At 44.4% G+C, this 20,427-nt stretch overlaps 1 protein-coding gene across 1 annotated transcript; it reads right to left on the minus strand.

The window, feature by feature from the left end:
- Positions 1 to 52: 52 nt before the first annotated feature.
- On the minus strand, positions 53 to 19,791 carry PSMB7 (proteasome subunit beta 7). The gene is made up of 8 exons (XM_017810152.1): positions 19,707 to 19,791; positions 19,463 to 19,556; positions 19,247 to 19,344; positions 18,763 to 18,903; positions 18,089 to 18,204; positions 11,936 to 11,994; positions 830 to 981; positions 53 to 218 (listed from the first exon to the last, which is right to left on the minus strand). Exons 1-8 carry the CDS (start codon positions 19,766 to 19,768, stop codon positions 107 to 109), a joined length of 834 nt encoding a protein of 277 aa, XP_017665641.1. The 5' UTR covers positions 19,769 to 19,791; the 3' UTR covers positions 53 to 106.
- Between the last annotated feature and the right edge of the window lie 636 nt (positions 19,792 to 20,427).

Raw genomic sequence — 20,427 nt, forward strand, 5'->3', positions numbered from 1 at the left:
CTCTGCTGCTCGAGCCTCACCTTGGACAGAGCAGGAAGGAGCACCAGGCACAGACAGGGAGGGGGCAGAGCCTCTTTATTGGGCCGGACAGAGCCACAGTCGGAGCTCAGGACGTGTCCATGGTCTGCACGGTCTCGTCCAGCACCTCGAGCTCCAGGTGAGCCACGTTCTCTGTGAGAACAGCAGTTGTTCCTTTTGCACACTTGTACCTGCCAAACCTGGGAAAGAAATGGGGGAAAATTAGTCTGGAAGATGATACATGGGAAAACTTGCTTTTAAATTTTACAGAATCACACAGAATATGCTGAGTTGGAAGGGACGCACAAGGTCCAACCCTTAGCCCTGCACAGGACCATCCCCAAGAGTCACACCCTGTGCCTGAGAGTTTTAGAACTGATCACCTTTAGAAGTTTCCTATAAAAGTCCAAAATAAGTAAAGGAACTGTGCCTACTGCAAAGTCTAAGCTGACTGCACTAACTGACAAAGTTTCAGATAAACCAGCAATTTTAGAAAACTGTGATTACAAAAAAAAAAATAAAATTGCCACATAACTGTAAAGGTCTTTACAGAAATCAGTGGTCTGGGCAGCAAAGACAAAACTCCATTACTTCCTCAAACTGCCTAAAACTCAAGAGCCTGGTAAAACTGTGGCAGGGAAGAACTTCCCCTGTTCTCTGCACGTGCCTCTGCCAGCCTGTGTTGAGCTGCAGGTGCAGCCACTCATTGGTTCTGTTCAGCTGCAATCCACCCACAGGTCAGAGATCTCTCTGGCAAAAGTAGGACTTGCAGTGCAGAGCAGGGATCACACACAGCCTCAGGGTCACTCACCTGTCCCCCTTCTTGTTGGCCACGTCGTAGGGCCGGATGAAGTCCAGCTTGTTCTTGCTGATGACACAGAGGTCGATGTTGCTGCCGGAGCCCAGGTCGTTGTAGATCCCGGCTGCGATGGCGTCTCTCACCAGCTGCTTGGCCTCCTCCTCCTGCAACAGTTCAGAGGCTGTCACTGCCCAGGGCTGGCAGCTCCCAGGACCATCACCAAAGTGCCACAGGGCGTGAACAGGGGGACTGTCCAGGGACAACCCTTTACCCTGCCCATGCTCCACCACCCCAGGATGGATCAGACTTGCTAAAGACAGTCTAGGAAGCAAAACTCAGATTTTATTTTTTTTTTTAATCTTAATGAATGGAGAAAATAAATTTTACCATTTTTAACTTCCAGGCTTTTGTGCACGTGTATGTTCCAGCTGCCTGTCTCGTGTGACAGCTGCACACACATTAGAGTCACTGGAGTTCAGGTACAGGGCTTCCTCAGGTCAGGGCTATTTCATCAGCCTTTATAGCACCAAAATATAGCACCATTTTGCAGCATGGCTTGGTTTGCAAAATTCATCTGCTCATCCTAACAGGAGCTTTGAGATGGAGCAGCTCTGCTCTGCACAGAGCTGAGCTGCAGACCAGCTGTAATTCCAGTCCTGAGCACAAATGCAGAGAATTTACAGAAACCTGCTGAAAACACCGGTCAAACAAGGTACTGCTGTCAAAATACTGCAATTAGTTTTTACTATTTAAGTGAAAAAGTGAAGCTTTGCTACTGTAATGGATGTGACTGAAACAGTTACTATTTAGACCTGAAACAGCCTGAACCAGAGTGCAAGAGCCCACACTACACAAAGGACATTCACAGAAGTGTTTTTTACATGGAAACATTTCAGGTTCCTCTGACTACCCCTCAGAATATCACACCAGATCTCTGATCATCACATTCTCACCACCACCACCAAAACACGACTGGTATTGCTGTGAGGCATCAGGAATAGAGTTGGTGGCACTGACAGCCTTCCCGAGTCATTCCAGTGGCACTGGCTCCCTCTGCAGCTCCCAGCGAGGGCCCGTCCTGCCCCTCAGCTGCACTGAGCCTGTCCCTGTGCCCGGTGGCCTGGCAGTGTCACCGTGCCAGGACAGCAGGCTGTGCCCACGGAGACACAGACGTGCACACACACACTGGGCTTCCAGCAGCCTCTCCAGCCCAAGGCAGTGCCCGTGAGACCCTTCCTTCTCTCCAGGGTGTGTAAGGAACTGCCTGCAAACACTGCCTGCTCCAGTACAGCAACAATAAACCAGAAGCACATCCCTGCACCCGGAGGTTTGGGCCTGTTCTGTCCCAGGTTGTGCAGCAGGCACGGGACTGGAGCAGGACACGGCCTGCAGTGAACAACAGAAACAGCTGCAATTCCTACTTCACTGCCAGTTCCACCACTAGTACTCTTTATAAAATAAAAAAAAATAAATTATGCTTCCTACTAAGCTGACTAGAACAATACAGCCATGCTGTAAAAATAATTCCTGAACATTTTCTTCAGTGTTTTTGGCAATAAAACCATGATAAGCAAGTAATTCCTCACTCAACTGATAAAAGACTGATTTGTTGCAGACCAAGGGTATTTTAGTACTATAGTGCAAGTAAATAAAATGAACCAAAGAAGTATGCGTAGATCTGTTTTAAAAATTAAGTGGTAGCAAAACCAGAATAATTTTAAGCTACGTGAATGTTAGTGTAAGAAAAGGAGTTTAGGAATACTACAGCAAATTGGGGGAGGTCTGTTCCATTCTTCCTTTTAATTTCATCTTTTTAAGACAACACTTTAAATCTCACAGACTCTTCTAATTTAAAATTTATTTGCTTTTAAAAATGTACTCTATCAACCTACTGTTATCAAAATAATTCTAAAAATACTCATTAAAGTTCAATCAGCAGAGCAGAGCTGTAAGTGCACTGAGGCAGCCACTGCACAGAGAGCCCAGGCTGTAACCTCAGCTCCTTCACTGCCACAGTGCAGCCCAGTCTGTGAACCTGCAGGAATTGTCATTTTAGAAACTGCCTTGGTGCTGTTTCCTGCTCTTCTTTTTACAATTTAGAAAGCTGGCCAGGACAGCCAGAAAAATCCTGCATGGAGTTCAGCAAGGGCTGCTGTTTCCAGTCACAAAATAGGGGGCCAGCAGGAAACTGCTGACACAGCCTGAAGTACAGGGGCCTCAATGAGCCACTGTAATAATTAATCTTAAAAAACCCTAAAAGTTCAGAGTATATAAAAGGAGCACTTCCTGCTTTATGGTTGCAAAGACCAAGCTAACTGGGAATATCCTCCTGTGGGGCCCAGAGTGCTCCTTAAATGAGATTACAGCGAGTGATGAACTGTAGGGGCAGCGAGCAGTGACAAGCAGCACTTTATGGAGCGATCTGTCTGTCCCCATCACACCCCACAATGTGTCCCTGGACTCCAATGTGCAGCTCCATTTACCTCGCCTGACAAATGGGCAGCGCTTGGGAAAGGCAGCGAGGTCCAGCTCCATGGTAATGGTCACCACAGCTGTGCTGGGGGAACAGACCCCAGTTCATTACACTGACCAGCAACGGAGCTTCCAAAGGGTGCCTGAGGAATAGGGCAGTAAAGGCTAAAATAAATAACTCAGCATGGAAGGCTAATCTGAAACGGTGTTTGATAAATTATTTATAACACAGACAATTGTCTGCATTTAATATTGGCGCTACTGGTAGCGTCTTTAAAAGATGATTTATGTGTTGTAATGCCATTAAGCTTTATATGGGCCCACTGCTGGCTATAAAGTCTGCTGAGATTTAGAGAATGAGTTTTAAACTGTCACTGCAACATCACAGCAGATAGAGCCTGTATTAAATCTTTACTTTAAACCTGTTATCTGGAGAGTTGCAGTTTGCAGACACTCAGGGCTGATGGATTACCTCTCACAGCTGCTCTGCCGCCAGTCCCACACAGCACCCAGGAGCAACTTTTACACATTATTCTTGTATATGACTTGAACCAAGTTTCTCTTCTCACTTAAGCAATTTCCAGACTTCAAGTGCTACTGGAGGAAAAAAGAGACTTTCCTACAGGAGATGAGGGTATTTCTACATTACATTAATACTGTCTTTACTAATAGCCTGTAAACAAGTTTATCATTATGCTCCAGCAGCAAAGGGAGCAGCTGGAAGGGCTTTGGGAACATTATTTCTGCAACATTTTGTAGCTCCACAAGCAAGTTAAACAGGAAATGCCTTTTTCAGATTTAAAAACTCTAGAAATTATTTTTTTTCCTAATTCTTACCAAAATGAAATGAATCCCTTCTGCAGGTCACCAGGATGCTGTCAGAGATGCAATACACACAGTGCAGTTCTCCAACAGCAATTCTTCTAAGAATTTGAAATGCAGTGCACTATCAATATTTGTATCAATATTTGTATAACATGAATATAAGCAGGCAACTATTTTTGTAAAAATAAACAAATGCAAATACTTATCACAACAGTCCTTTACAACAATGAAATATGTTCAAATTATATAATATAAAAAGTTGATCCTACTTAAAGTGAGAATCCTCAAGACTCCTGTGGGAAGAGAAGGGAAGGAAAAAAAAAATCACAAGCTTCAGGAAGGACAATGATAATAAAAAAATAAATCCATAAAGGAGTGTTGGGAATTTGGAGGTAGGAAAGAAATACCTCCTGAAGGACAAAATCACCTCCAGAAGCATAATTAGACTTTGGGAGAGCAATGAGCAGAGTACGGGGTGTGAGAGGCTGTGTGGGGGCTGTGGGGTGGAGATCAGCCCATAACTGTGAGAGGTGCTCAGGTCTGCTCTAAGTCCAGAGAGGACAAATCTGAGAAGTACTTTGTGTTCCTTGTAAGGGGAGGCTGGAAGGCTCCAGCAGTCAGAATGGATTTGGCTGGACTGTGCTGGAAAAGGGCTGTGACCTTCAAACCACTCAGAATTCCCCCAAAAAGTGTGCATTCCCAGGGCTGCCTCAGAAGCAAGGAATGACATTCCTTGTCTCTTATTTCTTGGTTTTTCATATTAGACCTATGCATTTTACGTCAGCTTCATTGTGACTAAAGCCTCAGTAAATGTTTATTTTTCTAACCATTTTCTAGTAAGAACTTTCCAAACAAACTGCTCTCTAGTCCCTAATTATTATTCTCAGAGACAACAGTTTTTTTCCCTGTTCCAAGGAAGCTGCCTGTGAGCCCAGTCTCATCCCCACCCCCTCTCTGATATCATACACCAGTATAATAAACCACGTTAATATTTCATACCAGGGTGAAATATGCTGGAGTATCAATTCAACATCTGCTGTCTTTAGGGTACTGGCATCCCGCAGAGACACTTTCAATTTGTAATTGAGTTCTATACTGAATTAATCAGCAGTTTATCTTTTTTAGTAAAATAATGTCTTCCCCACTAACCTGGATTTACATTAACAATTTATGTCAAATTACCTGCCAAGGCAAGGAACTTATATGATTCGGAACTACTATTCAATAACATTAGTTGCTGTATGTCATTCCCTACGTGGGGATTAGTACAATCCATATTTCCAATGGCATGGAATTAAATTACAAGCTCCTCTCACAACTATGAGATTTCTTTTAATACTGTTCCCACACTCTGAACCAAGAACGAACAGGAAAACTCATTTAATCCATCACCTCTTGCATATGGGTGAAGTTCATGGGTTTTTAGGGAACAGATTCTCAAAATGAGAACTCTCTCAGCAGTACCAGAGCTGTAAATCTCCCCTGGCACTGGGAGAGCCCCAGTTTGCTGTTCCCTGAGCTGCCCTATGGTCACACACCGACCCTCGCCCCCCAGGTATGCAAACCCTGCAAGAGACTACAGTGACAATTACCTGATATTACTGCATATAAACAAATTAATAGCAAGCAGTAATGCATCTGGTTTCGAATAAAGCAAATCTCTGCTCATATGACTATTGCTTTACCTCTGACAAAAGGATGGAAGGGAATGAAGGTCAACATTTTATTTGGAAAGGAAGCCTTGGGCTTTCTGGTAATTTATCCTCCCTAATACACCAAAATGCTCCATAAAGCCCGGGCTGGCTCCCAGCTCTGCCTCATCCCCATTCCCTCACAGCAATTGCCCTCGGCCTGGCCGGCCCTCGCTGCGGGAGCAGCGCTCGGGCTTTGTGCCATGTGAAATATTTTCCAGTACATTTTGCCTGTGTTCTGCACTTATGGGAGATACACAAACTGGAACAATTTAAACTGGAACACCTGCTCCTGAGAAATGCATCAAAAATAATTACCTGTCCTCCCCCTACCCTGTGCAGTGAAATGATCTCTTAACACAGAGCCCTGCTTCTGGCCGGCTTGTCTACATTATTATGGACAAAGTTTAAGTGTTACTTTCATAAAGGTGAAGAAATTGTTGCTCTTTGTCATGCAGCAAGGCCCAATTTACACGGAGGCAACATTTGTTTCCCTCAATACAGTCTGCAAACAGCACACTGCTGGGTACCACTGGTAACAACACACTGGTACTTGGGCAGCGTCCCACAAACTGGGCTTTGATCCATTCAGAGGGGACACCTCCAAACACCTCACCTGTAATCCCAGCCACTCCACAGCACACCTAGCTGGCACACTCCAAATCAGCCCACGTTTCCTGTTTAATACCAGTTCCACAAAGGAAATCAATCCAGGGCACAATTCTGTGAAAGAAGATGAAAACTGTACAAACTGTCCAACGTGTCAGGCAGAAACCAGGTTACCAGAGGATAATTGTTATCTAACCTAAGAATAAGAAGCAGGTACGATAAGCCTTTATTTTCTGGCTGACTGTATGCACTAACACCTGGTATTTACCCATGAAAATCCGTGTCTGCAGGAGACACTAACACAGCTATGTCAGGAGAGCTGCAAAGTGCAGTGCCACGAGCTCTGGCAGCACAGAGTGGAGATATGCCACTAACAGGCTCAGTTCCTGTCACGGGTAATGAAACACCCAAGGCACACAAACACAAAGTCCTGCTTTCTGTTCACCCAGTCAGATTTCCCCCCCACATTTCCTTAAATCTCCGTGTCTGACACCAGCAGGGGTTCGAGTATCTCAGGCAGGCTCTCCAGCCTAACTCCCCTCGTCTGGTTGATCTCCATTGTCTGCAGGAGCTGAGCCGACCCTCGCAGCGAGCGGTGCGGTCCCGCAGAGTCATTAAGGGGTGTCAGCTGGCGGGACCGGCCGCAGTCCCACACCTGAGCCCGTGGGGCGCAGCCACCCTGATCTCCATCACTAATGAACACGGGCTCATCTGCAGCCTGTCACCCGCCCAGCCCCCCGCACGACACCACCGAGACAACTATTGTTGAGGATTAGAGAGTTTCGACAGATTCCAAAAATAGCTCACTATTCCTGCCGTGGTTAATAAACAAAAACAATTCCACCATATTGAGGGACAGTGGGAAATGTGAGCACAGGAACGTTTGGAGGATCTATGTGTCAGCTGCTTAGAAATGGAAGAAAGTGACATGTTTTCATAGTACTTTGTATGTGCCTGATGCATTTTTTAGTGAAATAAGAGGTACACAGTGAAAGCTGCATTCGGGCTACTTTGCACTTCGGTACAGCAAAGATCCCAGAGCACGTGGAGCATCCAGAGGAAAGGCTTCTCCGTGCCTCAGCTGCTTCACTCAGATATAGGGGGATACTCACGAGTACCTCAAAAAACACTTCTCCCAAACCTGCCCGCCCAACCTGCTCACCAGATTGCTCCCAACCCACACTGGCCCCAAACAGGGGAGCAGAGTCATCACTGCAGAAAGGCCACCAAAGCAAACCTGGCCAACAGGGGAAGGAAGACACCCCTCCAGTGGGACAGCAAGCTGCAGGTTTGGGGACAGCACAGCTGCTGCAGGGGAGAGAGCTGTGTTCCATGTGGAACACACTCAGAACAGTCTACTCTGCTTTTCATCTGTTCATACCCTCCAGGGATTTTTGTTTTCATTCAGTAACACTTGATTTCCTGCCACACTTCAGAAACGGTACAATAAATGACTGTAAATATCATCTCACATATTTGTAGTGATCTATCCTAGAAATAATTATTAACTATCTGCCAGACTATCTCCTTTCATTTTTTTCCACCTATTCTATGCTCCTGAACTCATTACTCCAAGATTTACTTCCTTTTCCTTGCAATAGCTCTGCTTTCTGTGGCTTCTACTGGTCCTCATCCTTTTGGAGCCTCTTTTTATTAAACCTGGCTTTTTTGATGAAATACAGAAAAGAAATGAAGTTACAAGCAGCCTATTTCCTTGCTTAAACAAGAAGGCTACAACACAGCTCCACTGTGGATCAAGTAATTCTTCTACAGACAAAAAGCTTCTACTTTTCAAACACCAGAAATCAAATACCAGAATAAAATATATCCCCTCTCCCCATCTCCTGAGGAATTCAAGAACCAGAGGATAGATAAACCCAGAATTCCAGCACTTAATTCTGTAGACACTTTTTTCCCCAGACCACGACGGTTTCCATATCCAGTATTTCTTTGTTATTGTTTAACACCAGAAGGCACAAACGCATTTGCAAAATGACTGTGAGGTTTAAAAACCACGTGGCGACTCTATTGGAAGAAAAATTGGCTGCAATGAAAGATCTGAGCTCAAAACACTCCATTAGATGTGCTGTTCTTCCACTTATGTTTTTTAAAGCAGATCTATAGCTGCCCACATGACAGATTAATATTGTTCCACAGTAGTTAGGTGCTTGGCATTACATTTTTGAAGCATCTACAGGCCTTGAGGGCTGAAAGTGTTCCCATGCTCAGCGATCTATAATGGTTCCTCCAGAGGCCAGCACTGGCTCCCCAGCGAGCCCTGCCTCCATAAATCAGCTGCACAAGTGGCACTGGGGGCGTCCCCAGCCGTCCCCATCCATCCCCTCGGAGGGGCGGGGGTGAGGATCATCTCCCAGCACCACAGCCAGGGAAAGGACCATCACAGTTGGCACTGACAAAGCATGTGCTACTTAAATCTGAAGACACACTAAGTCTATGGAAAAAAACACATCCTGCTGGTGTTAGCATGCCTCAGGCACTGGGAGAAGCTTCAGCAACTCATCTTCAAAAGGCAGAGAGCCAGGGCTCTAGAAACCTGCAAAAATTGGCTAAGCCTGCAGTCTTTTTTTTATTTTTTTTTTTAGGTTTTTTTTTTTTTTAGTTGAGCATCTTCAAAGTCTACAATTCTAACTGTAGGGCACAGCAGCTGCCACTGCAGATTTGATCCTCTCAGCTTTTGGCAGCTCTCAACTTGAAATTCTAGCAAAAGAATTTTTCAAGTTGCTATTATTGCCTGTCATGGATTTATAAATATTGTGCACTATCTGCTGTGGCATGGCTCTCCTGGGACACCAGTGCATGCCAAAAGCATAACAGAATGAAAAACAGTTCCTATTCTTCAAATAAATGCTAATTTTTTTTTAACTGTGCTCACACGATGCGTTTGGTGATCAGCTTCAATAGTACAGAATATATATCAGAGGCAAAAAAGCTGATTGTCTTTTCCAGTAGTATTCAGCTGCTACTTTCATTAAGCTTGTTTAATTACATTCCAGATGCTAATTTGCAAGTTGATACCAGAGGGTGCAGGACAGTTTGCCTTTGAATCATTTTTCTGTGATGTGATGGTCTTGAAGCACACCACTACCCTCCAGTAGCCCTAGGAAGATATTCTGACAATTAGTGCAAGAGAAAGGAGCATTGATCTTGACAGAAAAATAATAATTTTCTACCTATTTTATTAAATTAATCTCCAGGAATTTTAAGTTTATTTTCAACGCAATTTCATAGGAAGCTTTATGTAAAATACACATGGCGTACTTCAGATTTAATTTGGATTTACTTCAATAGAAATATTTGTTATTTTGTTAATTTACTGTAAAAAAAAACATCTCTGACTTAAAAGGTAAATATTATAAGCTGGCAGCCATAACAGAGTATGAGGAAGTGTTTAAGAGTACAATTGAGCTTTAGCACCTGAAACTTTGCTGGCTTGGTTAATACACTTCCTGAATTAGATAGATATCAGATTATCCAGGAAAACCAAAGGAAGAGTTAAGGTACATGCGAGTCTCAAAATCTAAATATCTATTTCAACAAATTGGTAGGCTGCATTTCTGCATGCTTGTTATAACAGTGACTATCTGCTGCCACTTATGGTTGTGTGTGAAGACAGTTTAATGAGGATGACCTTTCTAAATAGGAAAATTTGGAGATTTACCAATTTTTGGTGCCTTTTTCGGTTGCTCTTACACAGAAAATGACTTAAAATACAAGCTTGAAAACTAGCTGAGAATCAGATGAAAATGTGAGTTGCACAGCACAGCTCTTTGCCATTTGTATCTCTGAAAGAGGACTGTTGTGCTGTAGCTGTTGATTCCCAGGATCTGCAGTCCATGTTTTCAGTGGAACAGCACACACACCAAGTGCACAGTCACCCAGGAGGCTGGAAAAGGAGACTGCCATTCTTACAGCAGCGTGAGGGGAGAGGGGAAAACAGAGAGTCTTCCTCTCTGGAGTGGCTCTATCAGCCATCTGCTGTGACGCTCCCTCCCCAAGACACTCGAGTGCCTACTAAAAGTATTCCACTATTTCTGGTAACGTTTATAAATACACTGAGGACCAGAAGCCCAGAGTCTTCAGATACCACCCAAAACACCGTGGTAACACAGGAACCCTGATCCTCCTGTGTGTCCAGAACTTTGCACACCTACAGCTACTGCACAGGTACTGACAGGAGAGGAGCCAGGGCCAGGGGGAGTTGGAAAACTGCTTCTCACCAACACTTCAGCAATTAACTAATGCAAACTTCTCAAAACAAGGTGGGTTTTTTTTTAAATCAACTGGTATTAGACATGGTGCCTCGTCAGGACAGGTGACAGGGTACAAGAGATCACTTTACATTTTAAACTTAATCTATCAGCTTTATAGAGAGGAACTCAGTGGACTGATGGGACCCTCACCCCAAAACACAGTGCACTTGAAGGGGAGGAACTGACCCACAGCAGCTGCAGAACAAAAATGAGGAACATCTGAAGACCTCTGCTGATGCAAATAAACTTCTTTTTCCACATTACTCAGGGATACTGGAGAGCTGCAAGATTTATCTGCATTTTAGACTGAAATGATTGTTGACTGTTAGTGTTACAAGTAATTTTTAATGGGTTCAATTTTCAATTTTGTGTTCAATTCTCATTTCTCCTTTACTGTGGAATTATTAATCAATTGGAATGAGAAGAAGTGTTCGCAGAGAGTCTGAAGAGATTAATGTGGTTTAAGAGGGCTTGACATTACTGAGGCATTTTACAAAATAGAGTTACAGAAAGCCCTGTAATTGCTTCGGGGTTATTTTCATCAATAGTGGGTCTGGAGACAACTGGATTTTCAGGGTTTAGTTTAGGAGCACTGAACATGGTGTAACCAAGTGTAAGGAAATACTACAGAAAATACAAAAATAATGCACTGCATCCATTTGTAACTGAACAGCTTGTTCTGATCTTATGACACTCAGATTTTAGCTCTCCTGAATGATTCTAACAACCAATCAAACATTTTTCAATTTTTATCAGTATCAGCAGCAAAACACAAACCCCACAACCTTAAGAGTCTTCTGATAATCAGCTTTCAACAGATGTTAAATTGCAGACATTAGTTCTGAACATACCAAATCAACCAGGATTGTTTCATGTACTACTTGAACACTTTTTGTAGCATTCTCTTTTCAAGACTAAGAGAGAAGGACTGACGGATAAAAAACCAGCAATATTGACTGTGCAAGGGCTGGTAAATTCCTGAAGTCAGCTATAACCAGTAAGTTGTAGGTCTTTAAAGCTTCCATCTACATTAAAAGCACACGTTTTTCCACATAGAAATATAGCTTCTTGCAAATTTATTTTATCCATCAATTTTTACAACTTTACAGTAAGTTGGCACTAGTATATTTTAAGTGCAGCAAAACTAGAGCAGTTTTAACTTCTTTAAAGCTTCAAATCTCTTAAATTCTTGTGATCACAGGGATTACTGAGGGAAGAAACACTGAGATTTAAAACCCCAAGATTCTTACCTCCATGTCGGGTTTGTACTTATCCTCGAACACTGCCATGGCTGCCAGTGATCCAGAACCTGTGGGGACAACACCAGGACACTCCTTTAGCCAGTGGAGTTACACAGGGTATTTTTTTAGAAAAAAGTATAACCCATTTCAGCAGCACAGACCAGAGTGAAGCCCAGCTCAGCTCACCACACACTCCAAGTGTCTGTGCTAAGGCCAGCACCTAACTGAAGCCCAGAGATGCAGCTTGTGTGCACACACTTGGCACGGTCCTGTCCTGAGAGCCCTTTCCTTCTGACCAGTTTGAACATCAGATATTGTAATGAGGTTAATGGAATCCCTACTCCAGTGCTCCTGCCCTGCTCCCGTGCCTGCCCTCGTGAGAGGGGATGTGGGAATGAGGAGATGGCTCCGACCCTGGCACTGTCACCCTACACGTGGGGTGGGTGACCCAGCCATGGGAGCAGGGCAGGGGCTGCTGCCACCAGCTTATGTCCCCCAGGAACTTGGAAACAGTCTGTTGTGCATTTACTCTGTGCCATTATTTTTACATTGAACAATAACAGATGAACAAAGTGACAGAGATGAAACCACGAGTTTAATGTTCCTTCTCCAGAAGGGACGAGGTGCAAGTGCAGTGATGGAACAGGAGCTACCTCTGCCCAAAGCACTGGGACTGCAGGGTTATAAATGGGCTTTCCATGAAATAATACAAAAAGCAGGGTGATACTATCTGAAACTGTAAACTTGCTTTGTTCTGAAAGAGTGAGCCTTCAGGAAGATTATCTTGTCTGTCTGTGGCCCTACCCATATTTCAGAGAACACTACTTTTGGGGAGTGAATAAAGTTACCTGCAATTTTTTACTCCAATTAGAAGATTTTTTGGCATTTATTACTTTTTAACTTGTTTTGCATACTGCTATCTGTTTAGCTGGGTCACAGAGAAAGCCATATTTCCTATTTAAAATGATTTGTGTATATCGCTTGACCACCTCAATGGTTTAGTGAAAGCAAAAGGCAGCGATTAAACAGTTTCAAATGAGGTGTCCTGCTGATTTTATCAAGTCTGCTGAATGTATAATGAAAAAGGAGAAGCTGACAGTGACACTGTTGAGAAAATACAGACTACCTTAGCTGAACCATTTAAGGAGGTCCAATTATAGATCAAATTTAAAGGGTTGAAACAGCAGATTTACAGACACAAATCAATGAACATGGTAATCCCGATGAATATGACAGATATTCCTGTTACAGAATATTGCTGTGGTTGAGGATCATTACCTTTACAGTACCAAATACATCACATCTAAAAGCAGTAGGACACTCTAAGTGTGTACTTGTATTACAGGCAATGACTATTCATTTACACCTTGGAGCAATACACAACTCCATTTTTTAAATGCTGAAACTGGGAATAAAACAGATTTTTAAGCAGAAATGAACTGCTGATAGAAACAGCTGATATCACAGAGCAAATCACAAATAAAAGGAATTTTACTGATCCTTCAAACAAGGTCAAAATAAGGTGGGGGCCAAAACAAACACAGGACCTGAACCATAAAATAATAATTCTTCTGGAATGACATAGGAACATTTCTAATGAGGAAAAAAAATATCTGAGCTATGGTCTCAAACCAAGCCCACATTCTTGCTACACCCAAATGAGGGCCTACTGTGAGCAGAACGGAAATCCTCAAAGCTGGGAAACAATCCTGCCCTTGGAGAAGGGTTATTTGACAAAATTAAAGTGCAAAGACTAAAAAATATGCAAGAATGAAATATAAAAGGTATAAATGCACAATTTGACTGAAATTAATACATTAGCTACTGAGCTAAGAAAAAGTGGTCTTAATTTCTTAAAAATTCTACTGACATGTAAAAATTATTGATAACACATGGCTCAGGCTGGATTAATTCCTCCAGCTCCTTTTTAAAATAAGTTCCCAAAAGAAGCAATGGGCAGGAACTCAGCAGATTTAAGGGAAAAAGAAAAACTAAAAAGGCGGGGGAATCTTACGTTACAGCACATGAAATCCTTTATACATAAAGAATTACACTTAATTATTTATCCCACTATGTTACCAAGACACAATAAATGCCAAATCCAGTATCAGCTTTAAATAACTAAATACAGACAGTCCTACAATGTAAATTTTCAAAGAGCTGTTGAAAGTCTTAACTTAATTAAACCTACATGTAGACATTTACATCTGAAAACCCAGATCCTAAGGAGGTTCTAACAGAACAGGAAGTAAAGCTGGAAAAGCTGAATAGACTCGTTTGCTTTTTTCTCTGGTGCTTATAAATCCCAAACATAAGCTTTATAAGCTTGCAGTTAAAAACTGCCTTAGCAAAAGCCTCCCAGCACAGCGAAGCATTCTCTGACAGAACAGATTTTATCTTAAACAGCACAGTGAAAATTCTTCACTGTTCCCAGCACCAGATGTAAGCCCGGGGTGTTCACAGCGATGGACGAACACTTCCCAGGGTCTCCACCAAGACAAACCACGTGCTGTGTGCCCACAGCAATGGGAACTGCAGTGGGAAATCCTGCTGGCACACAGACATCCACCTGTGGCACAGGAGCCAGGGCAGGCCCCCTGCCCTGCTGGGGATGGGCACAGCCCCTGGCACACAGGAGTGCACAGCAGCCAAGGACAGTCACTGCCCAGCGGGGCTGAGACCCCACTGTCCCATCACACCGACTGCCCCCTCCTTGGCAAACTCCACACACCATCCACACAACCCCACAATGTTCCAAGTACTTCAACTGCCTTGTGAAAGCTGCATTGTAACAGGAGAGCAGGCAATAAAATCTGGGAACTTAAGTAAACACTGCAATAAGGTTTTCTTATTGCAGTTCCTATAAAAACACAGAAAACTTGGATATTAAGGGTCTATGGAGAACTTGTTTGTATGTGTGGAAACAGCTGCTCTCTTGTCCGTGCACTTGCACAATAATTCATTTTTAACAAGCATGCTTTGCCTTTATGTAGAAACAAGCTTCACAATTCCCAAACATAATGTCTGGAGAAAGATAAAATCCAAACACAGCAAAACACCATCCATTAATTAGGGATGGATTTCCCACCTCATACACACAATAACTGATTTAAGTCACTGCCAGTTCGGACTCAGCCCTCCAAAGCTGCAGCAGTTCAGCCTCAAATCTGCCAGAACCTTCAGGAAAGCTGTGCAGTAACGTGTCATTAAACAGTGTCTCTACCTGAGCCCAGATTCGAGAGACACCAAACCAGGTATTTATCTTAGCTAAGATTTCAAACTGAAGTCAACACACAGCCAATGCAGAAATAGGAAATTTCCTTTGTTGGACTTTTTTTTTTTTACATGTTTAAAGTTTCTCTCTCTTTGCTGTGCGTGAGCAGTAAGAATTAAAACAAAGAATAATTGGTAAAGTTATCATTTATTTCTATTATATAACATTCAGGGAAAAAACTCTTTCAGCTGGATCTTCAAAACCCATTAACTGCTATGAATGGTTACATTTAGTACCCTTGGAAACACAACCATCAAGAAAAAGATGTCATTTCAATTCCAAAGAAATTTTTTTGCATACATTTTCAGTAAGCTGCACTTTAGAAACAAATATTCAGGAAGTATTAATCTAGTATTTAAATACATAAAAATATTGACTGCCAAGCAAATTCTAAAGAACTACAGAAGCTGAGAGGTAAAGCTCTACTCTGAGACAAATGCTTTTCAGTCTGATGACTGGCATGAAGCAGGTGAGTTATGAGACCATAAGAGAATTTATTGTTTTCTTAAGTAGCATTGGTCATTTCCTGAATTTTCACAACAAAGTTATTAAATTTCCTGGATGCAATTGTAATAAATTCACTTTAAAAATACTGTCTGGTCCTCACTTGAGCAGTTGTACCACTTCAGTAGTGATTTAAAGTGAAAGATAATTATTGATACATAGCAAAAAAATCCAGCTGACAATAATTTTCACTGTGTTTTGTAACTGCAGGAGCTTTTCTAAAACAGATGAACTGGATCTTTTTAGCAGAACCTTCACTGAAGACAAGTTCTTATTGCTAAGTACAGTCCATTTCCTCACCCAAGGACCTGTTTGCTACCCCACCTGCCACACTGGAGGATGTGCAGAGCCTTGAGAGAGCAACATTTAGCACTTCCTAATCCATCACTGCCAGGGCTCCCTGACAGGGCATTTATTCACACACACTCATTGTTATTCAATTTGCTGTTCATCCCAGGTAAAAATTCCGTGATCTCCGCAGCCCCACGGACTGGGATCATTTTTCAGCCGGATCCTGGCTGGGGGCTGGCTCCCAGCAGTGGGAGTGCTTGCTCTGCAGCACGACACTGCCAGTGCATGAAGAGCTGATTTATGAATATGAAGCACCACTGGCACCAGGGGAGCAGCTCCAGCCACCAGAGACTCCTGAACACTCCGCCTGCTTCCGAAAGCTCAACTACACACTCCAAGTGCTTTAATTTTATGCATGCATTTCATTATAAGTCTTGGCCAGAAGCTTTCCTAGACAAGCCAAGCCATCAGACAATCTTGCATCGTTTGCTGAAATCCAATTTTGTCCTTTGTCAGCATAAACAGTTTAATTTGATGTTCTCACTCCTGAGTAAGCACTGAGTAGCTTCTAAATTTCCCTTGCAAGGTAGGACACCACTCTGTCCATCCACAGACAAACTCCAGCACACCAAAATAAAATCCAACCTCTCAATCTCCTTTCCTATTTAATACTGAATTTCCAGAAGCTAACTGGCCAAAAATACCTACCCTGATTTAAACAAACTGCCTTTAGAACACTCAGGGAAAAAAACAACAAACAATGGAGCAGGCTAAATAAGACTGAAATACAATTCCAACTGCTGTCTATGATTTGACTTTTGATAGTTTTTCTGCTGTTTCAATTCTATCTTTTGTCTATATGGATAAGCTAATTTTTTATTAGCTTATGCATATAAATTATCTCCTAGTCACTGGAGGAAGTATCAGTGCACCGTGAGTGGGAAGGTAAAGGACAGTGATGCTGAGATGGGCTTTGTCTGACAGTGTGACCAAAAGGAGTGTGTAAGCACCAGCCAGGCCTGGTACTGCCATCAGCAAATCAAAGTTTAAGCTACAAGGAACTTAATCCATTGATATGCTACTTCCTACTCGTTTGAGCTTAGCCTGCTACTATGTTATTTTTGTGGAGGGAAAGAGGAGCAGCCAGGATGCTCAGAAACGCCACTGGGGTACTAAAGCAGGAAGGTCACCGTGTGCCCAGGGGAAGGTGCGTGGCTGGTGTGTGTGTACCGGGCAGCTCCCGGTACAGCTCGGCTGTGCAGTCCGTGGTGCCGGGAGCGGGGCAGGTCCGTGGATGCGGGATCCAGGGGAGCAATCCCGCACAATGCCGGCACGTGACCGCGCGGGCCGTTCCCGGGGCAGCGGCGCCATCCCGCGGCCTCCCGCCGCCACTGCAGCGCTAACTGCGCCGGGGCATCACAGCTCATCACACGGGCACCACTGCAGCAACGCCAACAGCCCGCGGAGAAACACACCCCTCACCCCTCCAGGAGAACCCTACCAAGGTGTTTGATCCAGAGGTGCCAACCAGGCGCAGAAAAAACTAACGAAAATCTACGAATTTACATCTTCCCATCGCAGAACCAGCATAAAAGCTGCCCCAGGCATGGGCTGAATCCAATTTACTAATCTGACACACTACAACTTCAGATCAGTTTTCTGATATGTTTACTCAGACTCTCCCATCACACTTCCATGGCTCTACCAAAAACAAGCTTCCCTTTAAAACTGCCCGAGGCTTCCAAATGAAACACAAGTTCCCCAAGTGAAATTTATAAGAACCACAAGTCAGGACTACATGCAAACCACACTTCTGAGGAATTTTTTTCATTCAGCAAGTTTTTGGGAATCCCACAATTCTCACGTGGGGAACACACACAGCAAAGCTCCTAACACCAGCTTTTCAGCAGCTGAGAGTTAAACAGTATTCCAGCCCGTGTTTGTAAAGAAACAGAACAGTGCAGCCGCCTCATAAACGCAGGTACAATTTCATCTTTGAAGTCCGAGGCCCGTACAGCTCTCAGCAAACAACGGAGTTCAAACAAAAGCACTTTAAAGAACAGTTTGAAGTGTTGCCCCATGGTGTCACTCACCCATGGTGACGTAGGGCAGCTTGTCTGTGGATCCGTGGGGGTGGATGCTGTACAGGTGAGGGCCCGTCACGTCCACTCCCCCCAAAACCAGGGCAGCGCCGATGTAGCCTTGGTACCTGGGAGCAAGGTTTGTCTGTGAGTCTGAAACCACACAATACAGCTGTGGTTCTATTTAACACAACACAGGCACTGGAGAACTGTCCCACAACCACCCAGTGTAGCTCTGTACTACACAGGCTACTTCTACCAGCTGGGAGCAATAAATTAAGAAATTTAGAAAAATACAGTTTATTTCAGTGTCCAGCAGACATTCTGAGGCAGTGATTCTATTGCAAGTCACTTAAAACTCCCAGTTTTACAAGCCTGCACATTACAGTATTACTGGCCCAGCCATCTCACCAAAGGTACACAACAGTTCTTCATGGGTGTGATCAACAGCCTATTAAATTAATACCTTTCTATTTTTGCCATGTGATCACTGCACCACGGCACAACCATAGTACCAATTCTCTAAAACTCTGATTTCTCTTCCACCTCAGTTCAAAAGCCTACAAAGCAAAGAGCAATTACAAAATCTCGTTATGAAAGGTAAGGAAGCTGAGGGAGAATGCTCCTTAAGCATTACTTAGTGGTTTTAACAGCACTGTTAACAAACAAGAAGCCCACTCAGTTACCTGAAGAGCATCTGCTTGAGCATCCTGTTGGCCGTGACAACCCTTGGAAGTCGTCCTGTGGACAGGGAGTGGAGCTCCAGGTTGGAGGAGATCAGCTGAGTTGTCATCTCAGTGTCTGCAGCTGTTCCAGCACCACAGCAACTGAAAAGCATTGGGAGCAAGTTAGGAAAGGGTGGGAAGGGCAGGAGAGGCAAAAGCCTCTATGCTTTATGCAACAAATAGAAATTTTCTCTTTGTAAAATTGAGGAAAATAAGTTCTCATACAGTCAGTATTTTCAGAGCATGAAACAAGATAGCCTGCTAAGTGTAAATAGAAAACCACAAATCCTCAAGCCTTGCTAATAAATTATCGTTTTCAAGCACATCTTTATATTTGGTGTTAGCAAAGGACAGAGCTAAAAACCCCAGTACCATTACCAACACCCTCACACAGTAATGGACACAATTAACCATTTATTACACAATGAACAACATCAACACTTACTAGATATTGGGGGAAATGAAGTGTATTTTTGAACAGTTCTTGTCAGCAACAACCATCCCCTCGGTTGCTCTCGTATCCGCTCCGAGGACGATGCCATCCTAGAGGAAGGGAGAATTATTCCCGCTCTCCACAGGGCCGTTCCCGGGGGCAGCGGGGGTGACTCAGCAGCAGCGGCCGAGGCCTCTGCGGGCCCGGCCTCGCCCCCGCCCGCCTCACCTTGAACACGATGCCGGCGATGGTGGTGCCCGTCTTGCGCGGCGCGGGCACCCGCAGCCCCTTCTGGGCGAGCTCGGCCTCCAGGAGCGAGTTCCTGCAACACAGCGGAGTGAGGCGGCCGGAGGGGTCCCCCGCGCTCCCCCGGCCCGGGCCCGCTCCCCCCGCAGCTCAGGCCGGCCCCGCTCCCGCCGCAGCCCCGGCCCGGTCCGGCCCGGCCCCGCTCCCCCCGCCCCCCGGGCCTCACCGCGCGCAGTTGTCGAAGCTGAAGCCGCCGGCGGGCGCGCTCAGCACGGACACGGCCGCCATGTTCCCGGCAGGGACGGGCGCGGCCCGAGCACTTCCGGGGCAGCACCGCCCGCCCCGCCCCGCCCGCGGCGCGAAATGGCGGCGGGGCCGGGGGGAGCCGAGGGGCGGCTGTCGGGAATAGGGGAGTCATAAAGGCTGGAGGAGACCCCTGAGATCATCCAGTCCAGCACTGCCACTGTAACCCCCAAAGCACTGCCCCCCGTCACCCAGCGCCACCTCCGAACGTCTCTTGAACACCCCCGGGGTGGCAGTTCCAGTGTCTGAGCACCCAAACAGCGAAAACATTTGTCCAACATCTAATCTGGGTCTGCCCTGTCTCAGCCTCTCTGTAAAGTTCTGATGTATCCATAGAGAACAGAACTTCTGGCTACATCTGCAGAAAGGTTGTGCTTTAAAGCAAGGCAGACAGGTAGTGAGTATTCTCTGAAATCTACCACATGTCTAATGTGCCTTCTATGTGTGTAAGTGCCTGAAATTAAAAAACCCGTTAAATAAAACAAGGTAATTTTTTTTTTGTTCCACACATTAGATGTTAATTACTGGGGCTCTTTCTCTTGCAGAACAACAACAACGTGAGTAGCTCCTTGGCTTCTTGCCTAAAGGAAACTTTCTCCAAGTATATAAGTATTTTACCAAGGAAGTGTCTTCCTTCTCGAGGC

Source organism: Lepidothrix coronata, unplaced genomic scaffold (genome assembly GCF_001604755.1).
Source record: "Lepidothrix coronata isolate B3197 unplaced genomic scaffold, Lepidothrix_coronata-1.0 Scaffold28, whole genome shotgun sequence".
NCBI classification, from domain to species: Eukaryota; Metazoa; Chordata; class Aves; order Passeriformes; family Pipridae; genus Lepidothrix; species Lepidothrix coronata.

Excerpts from the sequence above, each read along its gene's own strand:
- PSMB7 (XM_017810152.1), bottom strand. The coding sequence starts at position 19,768 with ATGGCGGCCGTGTCCGTGCTGAGCGCGCCCGCCGGCGGCTTCAGCTTC. Across the intron at positions 19,345-19,462 it reads TCGCCGGCATCGTGTTCAAG|GATGGCATCGTCCTCGGAGC; the intron begins GTGAGGCGGGCG and ends CCCTTCCTCTAG. Across the intron at positions 18,904-19,246 it reads TTCATTTCCCCCAATATCTA|TTGCTGTGGTGCTGGAACAG; the intron begins GTAAGTGTTGAT and ends AATGCTTTTCAG.